Below are 21,844 nucleotides of genomic sequence, written 5' to 3' on the forward strand. Positions count from 1 at the left end.
AATGTGCATGCTCGGAGTTCAACCACGACGATTTTATTCCGATCAGGCTGGATTAATTCCTTGAGTAAACCCCACCAAAGTTAGCGCATCACTAAGAACAGGTTATTGCTTGGAAAGTAGTTCCGCTTGTTTTAAGGTCTTGGTCCACATTTTGAGGAACGATAATTGAATAAGAGCCAGAGATGATGCCTTTGGAAGGCCCAGATATGCTTGGAAGACTGGGTTCGGAATCCATCATAGATACTCAGAAAGGCATCCCATGCTACAGCCAGCAGAGTCGCTAAATATTTATTCTAGCGCCAAAAAAGTAAGATATTTCAGGTAGTTTACAGACTGCAAACTTCTTGCTTCAAGGCCCACGGGCTTCTAGCTCAAACGTTCGGAATAATGTTAGGGCCTCGTAGTGTAGGCAATGAATCAGAAATTGAGCACTAGGAACTATTCATCTGAAGACACTAGCTACGGAATCTGAGTACAACTATCAACTGTAAACAACCATATGCTGTATAGCCTCCTATTTTATTAAACTAAATTCATCACCACGATTGTGTGTTTCCGAATCCCGCTGGGAACGAAATCCAGCCATCGCTCTCTGAAGAAGATCTCGAAGATGGTTGTTGTCCACCAGAACTTCAAGAGAGATGCCGACATCGTATAGAGATTCAACTTTGTCGAGAAGCTGTTCAACTTGGTCTAATAACTTGGCTCTTTGATATTGAACAATTCGGTGGGCGTGCTTCGGTGTTTCAAGAAGTCCCTTGATAGTCTGATTAGTCCCATAATAGACATACTAGTTGAGGACATACGTACACGGTCACATTCACAACTATCAATTGCAGATCTGTGCCTATGCCGTTCTACTGGACGTTGCCCTTTCTGTTGGTCTTGCACGTTTCCGAAGAATGCAAGCTCGGGATCGGTTAGGATACCGAAATCAACTTCGGTAGGAGGACAAGGCCTACGTCTCGGCTCAGGAACCGTAAGCAATTCGGTACTCATCGAAAGATGCGATAGTCTCCGCCTTTATCATTCCGCTTTTGGGGAGAGAATTGTACGAACCTGAAAGCCCGTAATTGCTCTTCAACATTTGATGTCTGCAAACTATGTGGCGTATCTTTGATACTCTCCGGAAGTGTGAAAGCAGCACCTTCGAAAGTGTTCTGGTTGTACTGTACATCTTGGCCTGGGATGCCTAGCATGCTGCAGGTGAATGCAGACAAAGGTCCGAGATGATTATCCGACGTCAAGCACGCATACCCGTTATCGTGGGGCTCTGGGTCTATTGTTGAAGACGGCAGATTCGAGGGTCCATCGTGGCTTTTTCCATTACCAATACCACTCGTCTGATTGTATGGGGGATGTGATTGTTTCCGGGCTTTTGCTTTTTCGCCTATATGCAGATAAGAAATCATTAGCGGGAACCTTGAATGCTATACAGTGTGTTGACCTACGAAATTTCCGCTGAGCCATACGGTTTTGGATTCGTTTCCGTTGGGATGGACATGGTTGTTCTCTGATCTCCAATATATTTTGGCCCATAAACGAGTTCATCGTAGGATTAGAATGATAAAGAAGTCAAGTTCGCATACTATTATTGAGCTTAAAGACTGTATGAAAACAAAGGTAAGTACAGCCTTGCTGACGTTCGTGATGATTCCATATAGCTTACATATTAGCCATCCTCAAGCAGTAGGACTAAGAAAGAAATACTCGACGAAGCTAGTATTTTAATGTGCACTTCTTGGCGTAATCATACTAGCGTATTGGGGCATTTGTAGATCCTGTTAGAGTTGGGAATGTGATCCCAATCCTTTGAGGGCGTGGAAACCATGAGTGCTGGATAATGAGAGGATGTGTTCATCTACAACGTCAGTGGCATATTCTGAAACAGAGAATACATTCTGCCCTCACACATCCGGTGAAAGTTAAACTGAAGCTAGTCAGCCTTTATCTACGTTGAACAGCTTATATGCTTCCATAAAATGTACAATACTACCATTTGGCCTGAGAACCCTATCCGCATGGATTGAGCCGAAGTCTTCCCTAATTCCAGAACAGCGATCAGTGAACTGATGTCCCATCTAATGAAAACATTGGTAAAGATTCGGACTTGGCCGAAACCTGAATGGGATGCTCCCTTGAGTATAGTAGTCATTCCCTCAAAGAGTGACGAGCATGAATCAGTAAGCACCAATGCGAGGTGATAACAGCGCACTCTTCATGAAGAGCCGCATAGCGTTATAAATGCAGATGCGTAATGAGAATCTCGATAATCTTTATCTCCCAGCAACACCGGGGAGAAATTTTGGCACGTTTCCTCAAGTACTGTGAGAAAGCCGCATTGATTGGCGCGACTCGAAAACCGGGGAGCATTCCAGATAGTTGCCCAGATCCCTTTCCCCGTTAGATCAGCCAATACTAGCGCGGTCTAGACAGTCAGGACTCATTAGCGGCATGAAAAAAGCCCCCACCTGCCGCAAAATTAGTATCTTGTACACCTATTTGCGTATCTACTCCGGTGATGGTGGGCAAGACTGAGCGCCTTGCTGAGAAAATCGCGTCAACCGCTTGGCAGTCTTGCCGTCTTCCGGCTGATCGTGACAAAGTACTATCTATCCGAGCAGGACCCTTTTCGTTAGCGCAAATTGCAGCAGAGGGACGTTCGACTAGACTAAATCTATATTAGCCCAGTCTTTGTGAATCTAGATTTCGGATAATTCCCATAGCAGGGAAACGTACCTAGTGCGCCAGTGACTGGCCGCAGCACGTGCCTAGGCAAGATGACCCTGCTCCTCCGCTTCATACGACCCTTGCATGATGCAGCCGGTCCGAGGTTGTCGCCTTAGTGAATCAGTCGTATTATTCACCACCAGAGAAAAGGATCGTCGCTATAGTGATTTTGTCGGTTGAACCCGCCGCTAAAATCGCGTCATTTTATCTCATCTAAAGAGATCCAACCTTGGGCTCATAAGGTTGCTGAGCACAATAGGAGGTCATCTGGATGAGAGTTTGCCACTTGCTTTGCCCATGCTAGGCAGGTATGAAGAGTAGCATCATAATCCGAGTTTGGTGTTGTGATCGGCCACGCGAAATAGTTAATGTAGAACCAGGATATTCTCCGGATAATTGAACAGAGGCAAGAGGATTCAGGATGCGAGCCAGGCCGGAGCGGCAGGAGCGGGGTAGGGCTATGGGAAAATGGTTATGTGGCCTTTGGTAGCAAGTGTCTAGGCTACTGTGGACTAAGGGTCCATACTGAGGAAAGTAAACAAGCACTGGCTAAAAGGATTCACCCATTGCTTGATCTGGCCTTCCGGGAAAGCAACGGGGACTTTCTCATTTCAGACCCGTCCTACATGGTAAGGTTCGAAGTGTAAGTGCTAGCCCGTCCAAAACAAGGGTCTGCGACACTGGTTATTGGCCTGTATTAGCCTATAATCTCTGAAATACTGAAGAGAGGAATTCCTTGTGGGTACTTTTGGCAACACTACAGTTGTTGATCGATATATCTCGCTATTTTATCGCTAGGTCATGCTGCGGTCTAACCCCCTCACTCTTGGCAGAGTATGACAATTGTACGTAGACGTTTCATACCCCATTCGAAAACCGCTCATCAACAATGTCGCGTAACTTCCCGCTGCCGGCATTCGTAATCAAATCCTTGCCCTCGATCCACTCAATCTGCAGCGGGGCGATGTTTTTAACTTTCCTGTTCTTCTTCCAGGTAGGGCTCTCCTCACATAAGATCTCTTCAAAAGCAGTCACTAGGTCGGATGTGTTCTCTGGCTCTGGCGCGACGATCCTCAAGACAAGCGCCTGTTCGTGTGTCTCCTTCAGAAGCCGGACAACGAACTGGCTTCCTGATGCCTTTCCTTGGCCAAGGACCCTCACGATCAATTCTCTAAGATACGCGACAGGTAGATGTGTGGTAGCGATTTTTATGCTGACAGCATCTCGGCCATGGACGTAGAAGGTTTCCGCATCGTAATCAACCCAAGAAGCAATGTCACCAACAGGGTAGCGAAGCAAAGGTTGCTGCCTCTTCAACAGGCTAGTGATCACCACGTTCCCCCTAACTCCGGGTGTAGTAATTGGATCGCCATTCTCATCCAAGATTTCAAAGATGACCAAGGGCGCCAAGACTTTGTAGACTGGTTTGATGTCATCATCTTCGTGCTTGAATGGCTGCGCTGGAATGCCCACGTGTCCAAAATCGATACCACCGTATTCGCGGACGTAAATGGTGGCGTTCGGGAAGGCTGCACGGTAAACCGGACGGAGCTCCTTGGTAAAGCATTCGCCCGTGTACAAAATCAGCCGAAGACTGGGAAGAGTCTCGTTAATGGAAGTGAAGTATTCCGCCAGTCGACGTGTGGTTGAAACGTTGGCAATGAGAACAGTAGCTTCAAAGGTCTTCATGTAATGAGCCATCATGTCAATTGATTCGTTTCCGCTAATAGGCAAGTGGACAATTGGAATAGGAAGTTCGAGGAGTGCTGTATTCAAGAGCATGAAACTCCCATATAAGGAGCCGTGGAAGGACATGTTTGCCACGCGGTCGCCAGGGAGGAAGCCACAGCCATGAGCCATAGCATTGGCGGTGACTTTGCCATGGGTTGACAGCTCTTGTTTGGTCATGACAACTTGCTTGGGAGTGCCAGTGGAACCACCACTGCGCATGACTGTGCCATCAATGAGGGGCCGAGTCATCACTCCATTGGGATTGGACGCGTTTGCTCTCCAGTATTCGTCGGGGTCGATGAGAGGAAGGTCAGTAACACTTTTGGCGCCTGCCGGAACATGTTCAAGAACGCGCTGGTAGAAGGGGGAATGAGAGCGAGCGAATTCGATGAGTTCGCCGATGTTATCCTTCCGATGAGATGACATTGCGTTTAACATGTGAAGTTGGCAGAGGACGGAGGTTTCGTTGATTCGAACGGTGACATACACCATCAAGATTGACTGCTCAGGCGACCCCTATATATGTCCCAACTGCTATTACCCCTCTTTTGAGCGAAATTTCTCGCTCGCCGTTGTACTATGACCTCGCCTTACCAACCCCTTAGAGTTTCGGTATTCTGGATATTGGCTCGAGCTTAATGTGGGGGTATTGGTGACTTTCCCTGTTTACTCCGATTGTGTGATTCAGTTATTACTCCATGGAGACATCGGAAACCCCAGACTCTGTCAGACATTCACTTGAAGCCAAGGTGACTTGCTCACATAGCATCGGACTCTGATGGACATGTGCATGGCGCCTTACCACGGCTTAGCCATATTGGGCCATTGTATCAAACCTTGATACGCCATGTATGACCTTGCAGCGGAGGAAGATCGAAATAGCTACTCCGAGTCCTGCTTCAACGCCGCATATCTTCTTACATGCATAGCTGTTTCTTACGTGCAGGATTACTTCTTTTCTGACGCGTCGCTTTTCTTACATGCATTACATGCATAAGAAAAGACCCCAAGGCTCTGACGTGATTGTGGTGAAGCTTTCGGGAAGAAATAGCTCCAAACAGGTGCCGAAGATAAAAAGCCGACATGTACTTTGCCCAACAGCGACATAAATAAATGAGCGACGATGTACATCTTTTTGATCCTCACTACTATTACCAAAGAGCTCCGAGGGTTCTTTTACAAGAGATTAATTTCCACCGTACGCAGCCATGACTATTGTCCGTCAGACCGAACACCCAGTGGAGGTCCATGATACCGGCCTCCCACAGAACAACTGGAGTACACCCGGTCGAGCCGCATACGACTTCCGGTCTGATTTTGTTACCTCCCCAAATATGAGCATGCTCGAATCCATCGTCAACACAACACTTCTCGACGATGAGATGATGGAGGATCCAACCACTAACTATTTCCAGGAGTGGATGGCTCAGTTGACAGGCCATGAAAGGGCGCTCCTTACTTATTCGGGAACTATGAGCAACCAGGTGGCACTCCGGACGGCTCTCACCACCCCACCATACTCCATCCTTGCAGACCATCGCAGCCATATCCTGAACATGGAGGCAGGTGGGGCAGCGACTGTTTGTGGCGCTCTAATCCACGGTGTCATCCCAGCAAATGGCCATCATTTGACGCTGGAAGACATCAAGAAGCACTTTGTCTTCAAGAAAGATATCTGTGAGTGAGATGACGTGTTGATTTACTTTTTCTAATACTGCGTGCATAGATGACTGCCCCACTCGCGTTATAAGCCTCGAGAACACCCTCTTCGGAACGATTATGCCCCTTGACGAAATCCGAGATATCTCATTGTGGGCTAAGACCCAAGACCCACCGGTTCACATGCATCTCGATGGAGCAAGACTTTGGGAGGCCGTCGCTGCAGGTGCAGGTGCTCTTAGTGAGTTTTGTGCCTGCTTTGACAGCGTTTCGCTGTGCTTCACCAAGGGTCTGGGAGCACCCATCGGATCTGTGATTGTAGGAAACACAGAATTCATCACAAGGGCAAGGTGGATGCGTAAGCTGCTCGGTGGTGGACTGCGCCAAACAGGGATCATTTCGGCGCCGATGTGCGTTGCACTCGAGGAAGTGTTCTTAGGGGGCAAGCTGAAACGGTGTCAAGAGAGAGCGAAATATATCTCTACAATGTGGGAACGTCTAGGTGGGTCTTTGCTAAGACCCACAGAGACAAACATGATGTGGATGAACCTGAACGATGGAAATGTCGACAAGAAAGCATTCCAAAAAGTAGCAAAAGAGCTAGGGCTCAAGGTGCACGAGAAAGAGCGCTTAGAAGGACGGTTGGTAGTGCATTATCAGATATCTGATGACGCCATCAAGAAGTTGGAAATTGCGATGAGGGCTGCATTGAGTTGTTGAAAATCAGGAGATGTGTCCCAAAAGCCTGCAGCTGCCACTGTGAATAAACCCAGGTCTGTATCTCATTTGGGATTGTTGTATACGTATCGTTTATCTAAAGTTCATTGCATGATGTTTCCTCGCTTCATTTGGTCTGTAGAGTAATAACCAGTACTAAATCAGTGAGCACTAGCTACATCCTCGGCCGAATATAAGCCGTTACATAGTAGTAGTATCTTCAGTCTTCAACCAAAGTAGAGGAAAGGGGTCATGTATATACAATTTGATAATGCGAGTCTGGCTTCAGGAGCGAATTGTGGGGTTTATGTCTTGGTTAATCTTAATATTATTTTAAGTTTGTACATGTCCCCCCATCCAGCTTGATGGATGCGTACGGTGGGTAGCCCCCACACCTTCCGCTGGAGACGATAAATCGATCGACTGGCTGAGAGCAGGAACGAAACTCCATTCATGCTTGGCACCTGAGTACTCTGGTATGCGCCGATTCATACGTAGAAGAAACTGCATGAGGGAGGTTATTCATTACAATAGAAGCATCCTTCATGCTAAAGTTTGCCTGTCCCTGAAAATAAGGCTTATCTGCCTAGTGGGGTACCGTCATGTGACCAATTGAAATCCACCACTGTATTTGGCGACCGTGAAGTTACCTGGTTTCTTACTTGTGGAGCAATGCCTATTGTGCTCGTGCGTTTGCGTCTCCTGGACTGATACAGCTTGGCATCATCATCTCCAGTCCAAAGGAAAACAGTCTTCTTTCAACTGCTCGATTCTTGGTGAAACCCAGTGATCCTTCTCGCCTTTCGAGGATTTATGGCAATTTGAGCTAAGTAATTCGATATGACTTCTCGGCGTTCAATTTCAACTAGACGCAATGGAAAGCCTTGCTCCTGCGAGCCTTGTCGAATATCAAAGATCCGCTGCGACCACAAAACCCCCGTGTGCGACAGATGTGTCGTTCGTCAGAAAGAAAATAACTGTGTCTATCATCCTGCCCCAATGACCAAACCGCGCGATAGGCTCCAATCTGGACGGTCGAAAAGGCGGTCCTTGGGCTCCTCAGGCCTAAGTTCCGTGCCTACTCGTGTTAACCCACTAAGGGAGAGCATATCCTCGTCATCGACAACTAGAACCGTTCCTTGCACAGAAACTCAATTCTTCGGCTCGACAGCCTTCCCGGCAATTATCAGTGATGACCAGAATGTTGTTGATCGCTATCTGGGGCAGCTTCCCGCTCAGGAGCTTTCTTCTAGTGCAGACCATCGACACCATCAGGATAAGTATACAGAGAAACAGATATCGGAGGGCACTAAAGTGTTGAATTTGCTGTCTGAGTTTCCAGGGTTTGCAGACAGTATTTGCAAATACCTCGAGCTTTCCTATACGTGCATGGTGCCGCATCCTTTTATCAAAGCTTGTATCGAATCTATACAGGAAACGATGCAAAGATCAAGGGGTAATCGTCTGAAGCAACTTGTCGTGACTCTGTTCGCAAACACTGCCAAGCCTTTGGATGCCTTTACCAGTGTGCCGGCGAAGGCCTACCATACCTTGTTCACTGGGCCCAATATCAGATGGGAAATTATCGGCTTTGTCCTTGCCATTCTTGGTGTATCACTTAAATACGATGTCAATAAACGAACCAAACCTTCGACAACCTCACATTCTGACCAGAAGCCGGATTTCATTCATCGTCTCGCTGAAGGCGTCGATTATTGTACGTCTGTTTGCAACAACTGCAATTGTGTTAGCCCCCAGGCCCTATGGTTACTTTATGGGAATGCCTGCTTGAAGAACCTGGTCTACGGTGACATGAGTAAGTGCTCCCGACTGACACGATACTGTATCACACAAAGTCCAAGCTGATTGCATAGGCTTCCAATTATGGCGCTGCATGGGCGATGTTTCAAGCATGTTCTTCGCCCTTGGGCTTCACCAGGAGGACTCTAGACTTGAGGCAACATATCCTTTCTATCAAGTTGAGTTGAGAAGGAGATACGCAGCCCAGATATATTCAATGGACAAAACAATCAGTACTTTCCTCGGCCGCCCACCCAGAATTTCGGGATCTTACTGCGCCAATACCATGCCCGCTGATATTGACGATGAGGTACTTCTGCTAGACGGAGAGGAACTGGATGAGGTATTGCGCAGTGTCGATGCGAACGGATGGAATATGGATCGTCAGTTCCGTGGTGCGACCTGGAGGCGGATGAAGCTGATTATCAGCCAGTTTCGGGAGGAAATACTTGGTCTATGTCTAGGGACGCGTTTCGCTACTGGCAGTGAGGCTCTGGCAAGGTGAGTACCCTCAGATCTCGGGAACGGTCTAGTTCACTAATTACAACTCGATAGGGATATACTGGCCCGACAGGAACTTGCGTGGGACCAGATTCCACCAGAACTCAAGTATGACGAAGTCACAGGGTCTCAGCACATACCTCCTCCTCAGCGGTATGTTGTGATGACTACTTACATGGATCAGAAATACACCTGCTTCTTATTGCATCGAAAACTCCTGAATGAGACGACGGAATGGACGCGAGAGCACCTGTACAGGATCTCAAGGTCACTGTTGAACACAGTCTTGCAGGTAGTGTCGCTCTCTGATCAGTTCTCCAACATGCAGCGAGATATATCCTGGCCCGTAGGTGCTTATATTTCCTCTTGTTCTATACACAACTGAGTCTGTTCCAGATGCTCTATTACGGGTTACCAGGAGCCAGTATCCTGGCAGTGGACTTATTGAAGCACCTGCACCCTTCATTCAACACTCCGAATCCCCAAATCAATGTGGTTCCTCGAGCCGAGGTCATACAAAACCTGGCCGTGTTTATCTCGAACCTTCAAAGGAGCATCAATCGAAGAGAAGTGAACTGTGAAACTTGCAGACGGGCACATGGGATTCTGTCCCGTATCCTAGACGAGATAATCGACCCAACAAACGGCGAACCAGCAATCTTAGATACTGCAGTACAGCAGATGCCAACCAGCACACCGTTTCCGTTTCCCTCTGGAATTGATAATGACCTCAATATTGAAAGCTTCTTCAGCCAGCTTGGATACTGGGACTTGGCACTTGATACTTCGGCCACCGTGCTATAGTCTTCCAGAAACCGACAGGCCTACAGAAATACTGTTGTGGGCTCTTGCCAGCCACAACCCTGAGTTACATCATTTATGGATCCTCTAAAAATTACATGGTGGACCCACGGAGCAGTAAGTCAATGATCATCATTTTACTATATAATGTATTATGTGCGTGGTGAGGCTAGAGTTTGTTTCGAATAGCATGGAAACCAACCCGAAGGGTTACAAAAGCCCAATAACAACCTCACCCTTAACTCTGGCATCGAGGTTAAGCTGCACTTTCGCACGCAAATTAAGTCGGATTCTAATCTGCAAGCTGCCGCTCTTCTCCGGAGTCTCCCACTGCAAGTCCGGATCGTCAATTTTCATGTTCATACCACCAGTGGTAATCTCCTTGACGGTGTTCTTGACGTCGCCGGCCTTGTCGCCGACGCCCTGGTCGCCAACGGCCTTTGTCACGTTACCGACGTCTCCTACTGGGTCGGGCATCTTTGATCCTGGATCTTGCGGTTCCTCTTGAGAATTAATTTTATCACCCCCTTGATCGGCTGGGGCTACTTTTGGCTTCGTGGGTGGGTTCGATTCCTTAGGGAGCCCTTGCGCCTGTAGGCTCTTTCCAAGTCTTTGTTGGTCTCCCTGTGGTGAATTTACACTTTCTGATGGCGGACTTGAAAGCTTCTTCGACTTCCGTTGCTTGTTGAGTTTTGGTGGTTTGGGAGAGGCAGGCAAGCTTTCTGTTGGGCTGCTTGACGTTCCAGGTGGTTGTTCGCTTCAAGGTTGCGAAGATATGTTAGCCAAACGTCTTATGACACGAGCGATCTTGACAGTGGGAGCTAAGGGGAGAGCTAACTTGACATGAACCTTCCACACTTACATGGCAATGTCTTCTGAACCTTTGTCGCCCATATTCCGAGAGTTACGGGAGGACCCTTTTATCCACGATTAGGTTCGCCGCATTACATGGTGGGATGTAATGGACACCGGTGAGCTTAAAAATCCATCTACCGATCTGATATCCGCATGATGCCGGTTCCAGCAAGAAGTCTTCCGCATCCGGCGAAATTGCAACTCACATACACCCTAACTTTGTTGCACAAGCGGCATCCAAGATGTCATCCAACGTCGTATCGGCACTACCGAGGCGATGGAATGCAATGGGTAGTTCCGCAGACGGGCCTCACCGGGGTGCCCGAGAATATATGAAAGTTGCAGCCGAACTAGACCATGTTCCTACTCAGAGTCTATGATCCTTTCATAAAAGCTTTACGTCTATATTCTAACAACCAGCAAACCGCCACAAGCTAAGCTGCCCAGTATGGTATTCTCACTTGTCATGATGTCAACGTTAGTGCCCACCATCATAGGGCTAAATGAAGCTACGAAGGGCGCTCGAGATCAGGAGGAAAGCCGCAGAGCCGAGTCACGATCACGACGATGTCATCTGATAGCCACTTGCGAGGAAACCACGGGTTCGCCGACTCAGAGACAGCAGGTCCACAATGCTAAAGTGTATCTGGACAAGGACTATAAGGTTCGTATGACATACAATTGCGGGGATTTTCGCATGATAGGTTGCTAAATGTGTTAGATCTACATTGTCAAACAACCAAGTCCTAGCATGGCCCCATTCACTGGACAGTACTACACGCACCCAGCTTTCGGACAAGATAACTCGGCCGGCCTTATCTCGATGAGCCCGGAAGAACCGCCTCTCGCGCGGTGGGTGTATCTGGACAAAGAGACCAAGCAATTAAGCTATGGGAACAGAAAGGATAGCGAGGAGAACGTGTGTGGTCCGTTCGATTGGACGGAAGACGAAGAATATGTCACCTTGGAGGGGGATGAGCGATGGCTGGCAGTGCGATTGCCAGACGATGCGCGCAAGGAGCAAGAGGCTAAGGATCTGGGACTGGATGATGATAAGGCTGTGAAGGGTCTTTGGAGGCTTTACTTCGATCGCGATGACAATAGTCTGGACCTTCCTGAGGGGACAGAGACGGTGAAGATCCGTTTGAAGCGGGATCCAGTGGAAGAAGAAGATGATGATTCCTTCTGAGTCAACCAATGCCAACAAAATCGTGGATAGACAATGATTGGTTGCACCGGTCTAATGGTATGTTGCAAACGGATGGGCAGAGTTGTTGTTGCAGCCCTCCGTAGCGACGCCAGAACGCCGTTTTCGGAAACCCGCCTTAACTAATAGGCTACGGTGGATTGGGTTAGTCATGGGCACGAACAATCCTAGCATTGGTCCGGAGTTACTTCAATCTTAGTACATTTTATCTGCCAGCAGATGATCAAAACAAAAACAAAGTGGTATCACATTAGCCGAAAACCCCAATCCTCAACCTCAGGCCAATTACCCATCATGACTGCACGTTTCATACCTCATTAGAAAACGTAAATCAAGCTAATCAGTCGATCACCGAGTCGGGATGAAATGTTGCGAATCCTTCTCCTGCTCGCTGAACGACTCACGGAACGCAGCAATCGCAGCAATGATAGCGATCGCAATGAACGCAAGGGAAATAAACGACCAGATAACACCCCAGCACTGCGAGGATCCTCCGTATCTCTTAGCGAACTGGCTAGCATCGGAGGTGTTGACTTTGCGAAGGATTAGGTCGTCGCACTATACATTGCAGTTAGCACACCACCACCATCAAAGATGACAAGGAAAGGTATAAGAGAACTCACAATATCCCAAACACTATAAAGCGCCGACATAACCCCAATAAACAGCTATATCCCACATGTCAGCACACCGTCCTAATACAATGAACAAAACAAAAAGAAGAAAGGGAACGTACCACAACCCATTTCAACGCCTCCCCATGCGCAATAAACCAACAAGCGACCAGCAACCCCACCGCCAGCAAAATAGTAATAATAGTCAACCAATCCCTCCGTGCCCACCAAAGCGTGAGCAAAAAGCACACTCCCAGAACAATACTAGCGACTTTACTCGCGACGATATCGAACCCGGCAAAAATCAACAGCGAGCCGATAATCGACGACCCGAGGTATCCAGCCGGTAATGTCACGGCGCTCATTCCTCCCTGCATGTGCGTGACGCCGCCTTCGTGCGGGTCGAGAGAGATGGATTTCACGCGCCCGCCGGTGCAGCAGGCTGTTATGGCGTGGCCGAATTCATGGAAGGCGATTACTAGCATCTATCCTTTGTTAGCATGATTTCAGGGTAGGGAGAGAGTGGGTGACGGGGTTGGTTACCTTAAACGGCCACAACGACCACCGCACATACGGCAAATTCCAAAGCAGCGCGATAACAACCACATACGCTGCCATCACGCCTAATGTTACTGCCTGGGCGTGCGTAACGCTCAGATCGCGCTTCATTATATGGTGATCGACGGCCCGTTGGTCGAGGACCATGTAGTAAGGCGCCATGGTTGTTGCGATGAGCTTTTAACGAAAGTTAGGATACGAGTTGCGCGCCGGTTGATAGAAAGGAGTGTTTGATATAAAGCGGCGACAAATATTCAAAGAAAAGAATGAAGACAGGCACCGGCGCATATTTATCGTCGTCTCACATGCGACAGCACTACGCGTTCTACTTGGCGTTGCCCTGTAAATTCCTGCTGCTTCGGGTTTAGTTCGTGGCTGGGCGTGGGGTATTTTTAGTACGGCTTTACGTGGCGGTGACTAACCCGGCATTTTTGAATATTTCACATTAAACTTAGGTTGCCATTTTTCTGTCAATCACATTGTTAGTTGAAATAGAATAGATTGTATAGTGTAAGCACTTCTTTTATCTAGTTGCGTATTTCCCGGTTAATTCCCGTCTTATATCTAAATAAGCAGATATCCTCTGTGCAGACTTACGCAGGGTCTCGTAGGGATTAAATTCCTTTTTTCCTTTCTCTTTCAGCCTTGTTGATGGGGTAGATACGCGGAGGGGTTTCCACTGACTTATCTTATCCTGTCCTATCGATTTCAGTCTTATTAGTGTCCACTGGAATTTAGATGGTTTGGATGGGTTCCACGGGCTTGGCGTTTCACCAGCCTCAATTATGGTTGTTGGATCGGGCTGTGTTGATCTATCATCGGTGTAAATGGAATCGTTGAAATCGATAGTTCAAGAACCATCAATGCAGTAAGGGAAATATTTCAGAAAAGAACTGTAGATCTCTTGCAGATCCTGTCACTTTCTGCATGTAATATTGACTGAGATTCTGATGTCATTACTTTATATTTATTTCCTTTTGGATAAAAGTAGAAGATTAGTTCTCGTCTAATCAAAACAACAGACAACGTTTAGTTCATGGAGATCTGCAAAGTTATCTTATACATTCAAAGTCTTCATGAGATATAGTTAGCCTTTGCTATAGATACCAGTTCATCAGTTGACTACTATATGAACTAGTAAGTAGTATCATTCATCCCGCACCACTCACCATCCACCTACTAGCATACACGGCCTAATCATCCACACCAACAAGACTACTATACTGCTATCCTATCCACGCCCACAATAGAAGAATCATCGATACTCCCCTCAGCAGTGAATATCCAGACCCATCTAGGGCTACTTACCCTCTCAACGCGTCCCCCAACGCGTCACTATTGGTCGCCCTACAAGAGTGGATTTTCGCGATTCCTTCTACATCTGGGTCAGTCCAGGGATCTTATTAGTCTGTTTAGTTTTGAGGGACCAGATCATATCATATCTGATTTGGTTTATCGGTGTCGATGATCTGTGAGTGGGGGTTGTGGGGGTCGGGTTGGCGTGGGTATTCGCTCTCGCGGGATAGAGATGCACTGTACTGTGTTGGGGATGGGGGTAAGTCCAGTAACTGTGGGTAGTGTAGGGCCTTGCTACTGCAGTGGTTGGTTTAAGTTATGTCTGTGGATAGGAGATGGAAGGATATCTAGAGGAGTTTACGGCTATATGGTGATGTGGAAGGAAGATATAATATATGGCAATAATATTGAGAGAACATGGTGACAATTTAGTAAGCTTGAAACAGACGGCTCGGTGTTGTAAGAACAGTCTCAGATAAAAAGACAACATTAATCGATCATAGGGGTGAGAAGAAGGTTTGATCGGATCAAACGATGTCTCCAGCTTTACTCCTCCCTTCTGCTCTCCAGACGATCCAACTAAGGGTGATTGTGAACTTCAACCCAAAGGCGAACCACAGGCTACTCGCCATGGTAGCAACTTTAGACAGCCCACCCGCTGTCATCGCCCCCAGAAACAACGCCAGGAATGCCCCAATCCGTCTGTTCCTCTTGGCGTTCTTCTTTGCGAGTAGATCCGGGTCGACCAGTAGATCACACAACAAGGTTGTGAGTACTACAGTAGGAATCTCATCATATGCGAGAATCCTTGACGCGCAGATCTGCCCGCCTGCCTGGAAGGCAAGTAGCGTAATGGGCAGAATCTGCATCCACTGGATCGGAGCCCGGGGATCTTCTGGCTTCGGGGAGACCACTTTGGCTTCAACCAGGATGGCAGCAGCGAGGAGGCAGAGGGTCTGGGTAGCGAACGAAAGAATCAGGGTTGAACGACGCCTAGGGCTCAGTCTTCGGGCTACCTGGATGAAGATGACGTTGCTGGTTATAAAAGTGCATAGGGCTATGAGTGATTTGGCCCAGAGGTAAGCTGGATATCTAGGTTGGGAGGAGGCACCGAGGGCGATGAAGAGGGTATTCCCTAGGTTCATTAGAAGCTGTTATAGGCGACTATAGTCAAACTGCTATGACGTACCTGTCTGCATGCTTGAGAAGCTACCCCATGCGTTAAAGGATAGCCCGTCAACTAGCCCGCTGACAAACCCGCAAACTATCAAGACTATGTCTGCATATCTGGTGTCGATCTCGGCTTGGAAGTGTCGAGCCAAATCTGAATAAAGGCCTCCACCTTTAACGGCCTGATTGACAGAGAGGGAGACATCGGTGCTATTGCCAGAGGACCAGAGTCCACCCTTGTCTTCGGCAAATTGGAGATGTCCTCTGTTTGTTGTTCTTACTGCTGGAGCCGGTTGAATATCCTCGGACGGATAGGACTGCATAATGTAAACTAGGGCACTTGAAAAGAAGCAGTGATAGAGCTAGGAGAAATTGCGATGGATAAAGTTCCTTTACTCGGGCATTCCAACGTGCTGGACATAGGATCTATATGTGGCAGACACTGCCTGGATCTTCATAATCATGGCGAGTCACCCGTGTGTCTCCGCGCCAAGGAGTTGGATCATCACCCATCCTAACCTTCGAGTTGATACTCTTATCCGGAGAGACACACGTTTGGCAATCCTCGTGGTTGGTCTTCACCGCCGCTCTAAACGTTTCAGTTTCAGCCCAATATGCGACACAAACACGCCTCATCCTGGAGATTCGAATTGTGCAGGATAGCAATACCGCATCGGACTCATCAGGCGACAATATCCAGGGATTCAGTGTATTCGGGTTTGGACGTATCGTATACTCCGCCGCGCGCTACCTTGGCACGACCTTGGCAGGCCTGCCAATCCGGTTCCGCTCAGCGGCAGAGGCTCATGCTACCCGTCGGTCGGGAGCTGCCAAGCTTATATTCTCGGCCCTCGTTGTGATTTGGTATCGGTTGTCCAGTATTGACTGCGGACGGTGGGAGATTCTGGGCAGGTGGCGCACTAGTCCGGGTAGATCCCCATTCTCTGCGGGATGGAACGGGATGGATGAGCTAGAACCGAATCATGAAGAGTTTCATCGTGTTATATGCCTTGATAAGCCACATCACGGCGTGATGGCTGGATAGTATCCGTATCAGGACCTTTAACGTCAGATACCACACCATCAGCACTTGAACCTATCCAACAGTAGACCATAACAGACTCACCTGTCATGATTCCGCTTGGAGCCAGCAGTAAGTGGCTTTTGGGTTTGTCCAAATCTAGTAAACTTTATATTCAGTTACCGCTGAGCCACGCTGGGCATGTGTCCAAGAATACTTGGCGTCTCTCGAGTGTGTGGTCTGCGAACATCTTTTCGCGGCAAATGTGAGCCCAGACAAATAGCCCCTCCGGATTGAACAGATGGGGAATCCGTATCTATATCTCTTATCGATTCACGTTTCGTTGACCAGTCATAATTGAGAGCCAGTTAGAGCTTGGGCTGACGAAGGCTATTTCCAAGTGAAGCACAGGTCACGGAGCAGGCAGCCGCAATCAGCTCGTATTGCCATGACAATCATCATTTGTATGCCAGATCCAGGTTGTGGCGTCATATTTCGCATCATCAATCCCACAAAGGCCGCCATAATTGTATTATGTGCCCCATAAATTTGCTGGTATCCGCGGACTTGATAGATCGCGGAGCAGGCGGACCACTGGTGGTACTGGTAAGTTTCTGGGCTGCAAGGTGGCTAAACATTAGCAAACTAACCTTATCATATGCCTTATTTACGAATTGCTCTGCAATAGAGAATGCTATGGGTGATTGACTGGATATGGATTGGCAAGTGCACTGGAGTGTCTCGAGAGGCCTTTGTGCGGTGGAGTAGCACTGCATGCAGCCAAGTGATTGAACCCTTTGGGAACAGCGATACTCACATGACCACGCTTGGCGATGTTTCTAGCCTAAAGTCAACCTTTCCATGGTGCCTGATTGGATTTACCATATACTTTACTCGATTCTACAAAGGTAGGCAGCTGGTAATATCATAATCAATCATGGCTATCGAACTAACATAATAATCATAACAAACGACAATCAAGCCCCCGTCAAAGCAAGAGAGCCGTTCAATGGTACACCCGGATCTTTCCATTTTTCATATACATGGACCGACGCAACGGACAGGGTGCGCTTATTTGCAGTGTCATGCGGCGCAAGCATGACAGGGTAAGTGGTGAAGAACACAACGAAACAGTCCAGTGGCGGACTCCATAGCAGACTCCATAACTCCACGCAAGGCCGGCATACTGAATGTGACAAGCACATCCATGGTGTAGACGAAAGAAATTAAGATTATGTTCAAATGGGGTATCTTGCCGCATCTCGGGGTATCGACATTGGTGGCATACGACTACCAACACCAGCAGCTCCTCCCCGCCCAGTACCTGCCCGCAAGTCAAAGTCGGGATTGTTCTCTAGGAGAACATCATGCTTCCGCTGCGCTGGAACGGGAGGTGGGCGCCAGCGGGGATTGATAGGCCGCTCAGATATTGATGTAAAGTGGCTTACTTCGCTAGTAGTCGGTGAGCTGGGTCCTTCAGCCATATCTTCCATCGGTTTCCTCTCACCAGTAGCACCTGGTGTCAAGACAGCCGGCAACCGAGGGTTGCCTGCCGCCGACTCGTTGGTAGCAAACCGAGGGTCTGCATCTTCAAAATAGTCCGTTGAAGGAGTTCGAGCATGTTGTCGTGGCCCTTCATACGCATGGACAGGCGAGGGCGAGGGGCCGGTCCGCGGTTCTTCTGGGGCCCAACCGGCACGCGGAGGAATATATGATCTAAAGACCGTTAGCATTCAAACACAAGGTTAGAGAGGATACACAGCTTACGCTGTCCGACTATAGAGACTTGAAGGACTGATAGGCTCCGGATAGCCATCTGCTGACAGCGCATGTGGCTGGGGTTCGAGGTGCGCTTCATGCGATTCATGAGAGCCCATTCGTCGTGGCTGTGGTTGCATTTCGATAGCCTGGCCGATTGGGCTACCATGATCGGGAGATACTGCCATTCCAATTGGCCCAGGGGACGGCTGTCGAGCGACGGGCGGTGGGTGGTGATAGCCGTACTCATCTTCAGGCGGCGGAGTTGGCCGAGGAACGGGCCCAGGTATGTAATCACCCGGAGGGGGTCCTCGGTATCCTCGTCCCATCATTCCGGGATGTCCACCTCGCATGGGACCCATTGGGGCACCGTTTGCACCCGGAGGAGGCGGGCCCCGAGGTGGTCCTCTATAAGGCCCCCCACGGCCATAAGCCCCTCGCGGTGGATAACCACCCCGTCCGCGCGCAAACCCTGGCGGAGGGGCCCCTCTCCGCGAGCCAACACTGCCGTCGGAATACTGATTGCGCAAACGAGGATCGGATGGTGGAGCTTGCGGACCAGAAATACCAGCATCATCAGGCGGAGAGTTATAGGCTGCCACATCTCTCCGCGCCCGGGTGTACTGGTTATCGGGCATTGGAGGGTCAGGATGAACAGTCCGTGAATTCAGTGGCGTGCGATCGTCATCACTGTCGTGTGTAGTCGTACGGAAAGTAGCAAATGTAGGGCCCGTCTCGGATGAAGGCGAAGACCCAGTTATCACAGGCTCCTTTGTATCCAGGTTCGCTGCTGCTGCTGCCGCCGCTGCGTTTTGGCGGTTGTAGAAGTTCTCCCCGCTCATTTCAGCATTTTCGTTGATCCGCTTCTTCCTTGCCTTGCGGCTCACGAGTGTCCGCCGCATTGCACATGTAACCACGCCGCAAGTGACAAGTAAAATGGTGGCAACTAATACAATCCATCCTGCCCAGGCCATGTGCGGTACAAACAAGAGAATATCGACCAGGAACGCGAGGAGTGACACGAGAAGAGTGGGAAGCAGTAGGATCAACAAGGCTAGCAAATAGCGGGGCGAATGCGACGGTGAGTGAAAATGAGCCGCTGCGGCCATGCATAGGCATACGAGTGTGAGGAACGCAGCGACGGGATGGACGATCAGAATTGCTGAGAGCGATCTGCGGGTGCCAGGTGCAATGCTAAATGTACCGTCTTCGGAAGTTATGTCATCTGAACTAGAGTCAGCTGCGATTCAAGTCAGGAATTTAGCGGTCCTCATGAGATTGGTAACAAAAGCACAAGAGGGCAACGAACCGTCGGCGTAACCAACATGAATGCTGGTGCACACATCGCCTTTGCAGTATCCGAACACGCCATAGTCAATGTTATCATGTCTCGCAAGCGCAATGCTTTTGACGATAGGGGTGGAAATGACAGAGATAAGGAGAAGCGCAAATGCGATCAGGAGGAGGATGGTGAGGGGAGTGGCGGGTTTGAGCAGCATGGCGATTAAGGGAGCGGAGCGGCGCTGCGGCCGCGATAAGAAAGGTTGGCGGAGGGACCAAGAGCGAACAAGAGGCAGCTCTGGCGAGCAGCCCTTGGAACTAACTATCTAGAATAGTGGGAAGAATAATAGAGAAACTTCATTCGAGAAGGAGAATCCGGAGGAGGAGGGGGGGGGATTGGAACCGAAAGAGAGGACCGAAAGAACGACTGGGTTGAGTTGGATGGTGAATGAACGGATGGCCTGGACTGCGAAAGGCTGAGAGATGATCGAAGGGGAAGACGGCCGGCATCAGCCGCTCGTGATTGGTGAGGGGCCGTCCGTTAGTCAGTAAGTCATTCTCCGCCACGGTGCAACACTCAACCCGTCAATCAGACCGTCCCTCTTCATTCTTGCCTTCCCTATCATCTTATCCTGCTCACTGCCGATCAGCTGCATCCTGAATTTTCATTCACATTCATCCTTTGACTCCATGATCTTGATTTTTCTTTTTTTTTATTTTATCTTTTCTTCCCATTTCCCCTCCATCCATTGACCTTGCTGTGTTCTCGTTCTCCCGTCTCCTACCGTGGCTAAGCCGCCTAGTAATGCGCATCCACCCGTCTGAGAACGCAGTAAGCAATGCCCCCCTGTTCCACGCAAAATTGTCTTCTGATTCGCTGGACCGCAGATAACGATAATGGGGCCGAGTCCCACGCACCACGAGTCCAACTTGTCTGAAATGACGATGGGCCCGTTTGACATCTCAAAAGCTCGGACGAACCACCCTATCCTGCGAAAACATATTGCCTAAACTCCATTAACGGGATTTCTCTGGGGTTCTGAGCTACTAATAATAGACCCTTTGAACAATTCTACGTAATTGCACATGCGTAACGACTAACGAACAAACCACCTTGCAACGCACTTTCGCACACTTCGCAAGCCCAGGTGGAACGTCCCGTCTGACCCCATCTCCCGTCCAGGTACAATCTGGTTTTTCCTAAGCCTATCTGGTCACTCGTGCCGCAGACTTGTTTTAGCCAAGGACCGGTTGGAGTTTAGAATCAACCACCGCGGGGAGAGAAATTCGGATCCCCGAAGCATACCCACATAAAACAGACAAGCGAGATTTTAACGGACTAGGACCCACGGAAGAAGCCATTGCATTCTGCCTAAGGGCACGCCGTAGGGATTTTCACATGAACCAGACAATACGTCAGGGGAATACTCTGACAAACGGCTGACAGGCACACATTCTTACATTGACAGTATGTGCTGTTGTCCGTACACTGCATCGAAAATCAACGGGAGAACGAAACAGGCTCTACCCCCTGAAAATGCTTTGACGATCGGGTCTTAGCATCTGCGAAGGCTTTTGACCTTGCACACGAACACCGACCAACCAGCACACATACTATCCTTAATCTTAGCTTTACGCCACTCTTTACATCATTTGGGCTAGTGTCTTGTCCGTTGAATGCGCCATGAATCCATTCTATTTCGTCTTATCATAGATAAACTACGGAAGGAAAATAGGTTGCCATTTTGCCAGAGCTATGTATATTTAACAACTCTAAACATAGTACACCTTCGGACCTCCGAAACGTGAGTGGGGGTATCGCTCGACACTCAGACGTCTTGGCCATCGAGCGACAGTGGACCATAGTAAACTGTCGCAGGATGTCAAAGTCCTCGTCCAAAGAAATGACATGAGTCTTCAAAATTCCCTTTAGGCAGTTCGCTTCTGCAGACAGGTAGCAGATAAGAAACCCGCAAAGGTGACAACAGTATTTAGTCACCTATAGGGAAACTACCTGGTGAATTCAGTTTGAATCAAAACTATGCCCCTATTTCCCAACTGAACCAGCCTGAGGCCCCAACACTGCCAGTGCCCGCCAGGCCATTGCCGACCGCAAAAAGATGAAACAGATCCTACAGCACCACT

General features: G+C 48.8%; 9 protein-coding genes across 9 annotated transcripts; 3 read left to right on the top strand and 6 right to left on the bottom strand.

Moving 5' to 3' along the window:
- Positions 1 to 514: 514 nt before the first annotated feature.
- On the bottom strand, positions 515 to 1,551 carry BDQ94DRAFT_161929 (bZIP transcription factor; the record flags this gene model as incomplete). Its single annotated transcript, XM_026769462.1, has 4 exons — positions 515 to 757; positions 811 to 958; positions 1,060 to 1,390; positions 1,452 to 1,551. 4 exons carry the CDS (start codon positions 1,549 to 1,551, stop codon positions 515 to 517), a joined length of 822 nt encoding a protein of 273 aa, XP_026622708.1.
- Positions 1,552 to 3,582: 2,031 nt separating this feature from the next.
- BDQ94DRAFT_182218 (uncharacterized protein) lies at positions 3,583 to 4,953 on the bottom strand (the record flags this gene model as incomplete). Its single annotated transcript, XM_026774087.1, has 1 exon — positions 3,583 to 4,953. One exon carries the CDS (start codon positions 4,951 to 4,953, stop codon positions 3,589 to 3,591), a length of 1,365 nt encoding a protein of 454 aa, XP_026622709.1. The 3' UTR covers positions 3,583 to 3,588.
- Positions 4,954 to 5,669: 716 nt separating this feature from the next.
- BDQ94DRAFT_182220 (pyridoxal phosphate-dependent transferase) lies at positions 5,670 to 6,840 on the top strand (the record flags this gene model as incomplete). Its single annotated transcript, XM_026774088.1, has 2 exons — positions 5,670 to 6,138; positions 6,188 to 6,840. The coding sequence occupies 2 exons, from the start codon at positions 5,670 to 5,672 to the stop codon at positions 6,838 to 6,840; spliced, it is 1,122 nt and encodes a 373-aa protein (XP_026622710.1).
- A 951-nt stretch (positions 6,841 to 7,791) lies between these two features.
- On the top strand, positions 7,792 to 10,326 carry BDQ94DRAFT_182223 (fungal specific transcription factor domain-containing protein). Its single transcript, XM_026774089.1, has 4 exons — positions 7,792 to 8,653; positions 8,694 to 9,138; positions 9,193 to 9,484; positions 9,535 to 10,326. The coding sequence occupies exons 1-4, from the start codon at positions 7,837 to 7,839 to the stop codon at positions 9,940 to 9,942; spliced, it is 1,962 nt and encodes a 653-aa protein (XP_026622711.1). The 5' UTR covers positions 7,792 to 7,836; the 3' UTR covers positions 9,943 to 10,326.
- Positions 10,150 to 10,833, bottom strand: BDQ94DRAFT_173697 (uncharacterized protein; the record flags this gene model as incomplete). Its single annotated transcript, XM_026772211.1, has 2 exons — positions 10,150 to 10,696; positions 10,802 to 10,833. 2 exons carry the CDS (start codon positions 10,831 to 10,833, stop codon positions 10,150 to 10,152), a joined length of 579 nt encoding a protein of 192 aa, XP_026622712.1.
- Positions 10,834 to 11,263: 430 nt separating this feature from the next.
- On the top strand, positions 11,264 to 11,983 carry BDQ94DRAFT_173698 (uncharacterized protein; the record flags this gene model as incomplete). The annotated part of the gene is made up of 2 exons (XM_026772212.1): positions 11,264 to 11,458; positions 11,516 to 11,983. 2 exons carry the CDS (start codon positions 11,264 to 11,266, stop codon positions 11,981 to 11,983), a joined length of 663 nt encoding a protein of 220 aa, XP_026622713.1.
- Positions 11,984 to 12,166: 183 nt separating this feature from the next.
- BDQ94DRAFT_82550 (M50 family metallopeptidase) lies at positions 12,167 to 13,508 on the bottom strand. The gene is made up of 4 exons (XM_026776633.1): positions 13,159 to 13,508; positions 12,738 to 13,100; positions 12,625 to 12,669; positions 12,167 to 12,559 (listed from the first exon to the last, which is right to left on the bottom strand). The coding sequence occupies exons 1-4, from the start codon at positions 13,333 to 13,335 to the stop codon at positions 12,350 to 12,352; spliced, it is 795 nt and encodes a 264-aa protein (XP_026622714.1). The 5' UTR covers positions 13,336 to 13,508; the 3' UTR covers positions 12,167 to 12,349.
- A 1,338-nt stretch (positions 13,509 to 14,846) lies between these two features.
- Positions 14,847 to 16,107, bottom strand: BDQ94DRAFT_82563 (YoaK family protein). The gene is made up of 2 exons (XM_026776634.1): positions 15,659 to 16,107; positions 14,847 to 15,604 (listed from the first exon to the last, which is right to left on the bottom strand). Exons 1-2 carry the CDS (start codon positions 15,960 to 15,962, stop codon positions 14,997 to 14,999), a joined length of 912 nt encoding a protein of 303 aa, XP_026622715.1. The 5' UTR covers positions 15,963 to 16,107; the 3' UTR covers positions 14,847 to 14,996.
- A 1,791-nt stretch (positions 16,108 to 17,898) lies between these two features.
- BDQ94DRAFT_161934 (putative pH signal transduction protein PalI) lies at positions 17,899 to 19,917 on the bottom strand (the record flags this gene model as incomplete). Its single annotated transcript, XM_026769463.1, has 3 exons — positions 17,899 to 18,376; positions 18,428 to 19,658; positions 19,728 to 19,917. The coding sequence occupies 3 exons, from the start codon at positions 19,915 to 19,917 to the stop codon at positions 17,899 to 17,901; spliced, it is 1,899 nt and encodes a 632-aa protein (XP_026622716.1).
- Positions 19,918 to 21,844: the final 1,927 nt, after the last annotated feature.

This window comes from Aspergillus welwitschiae (genome assembly GCF_003344945.1).
Source record: "Aspergillus welwitschiae strain CBS 139.54b unplaced genomic scaffold BDQ94scaffold_35, whole genome shotgun sequence".
Lineage (NCBI taxonomy): Eukaryota > Fungi > Ascomycota > Eurotiomycetes > Eurotiales > Aspergillaceae > Aspergillus > Aspergillus welwitschiae.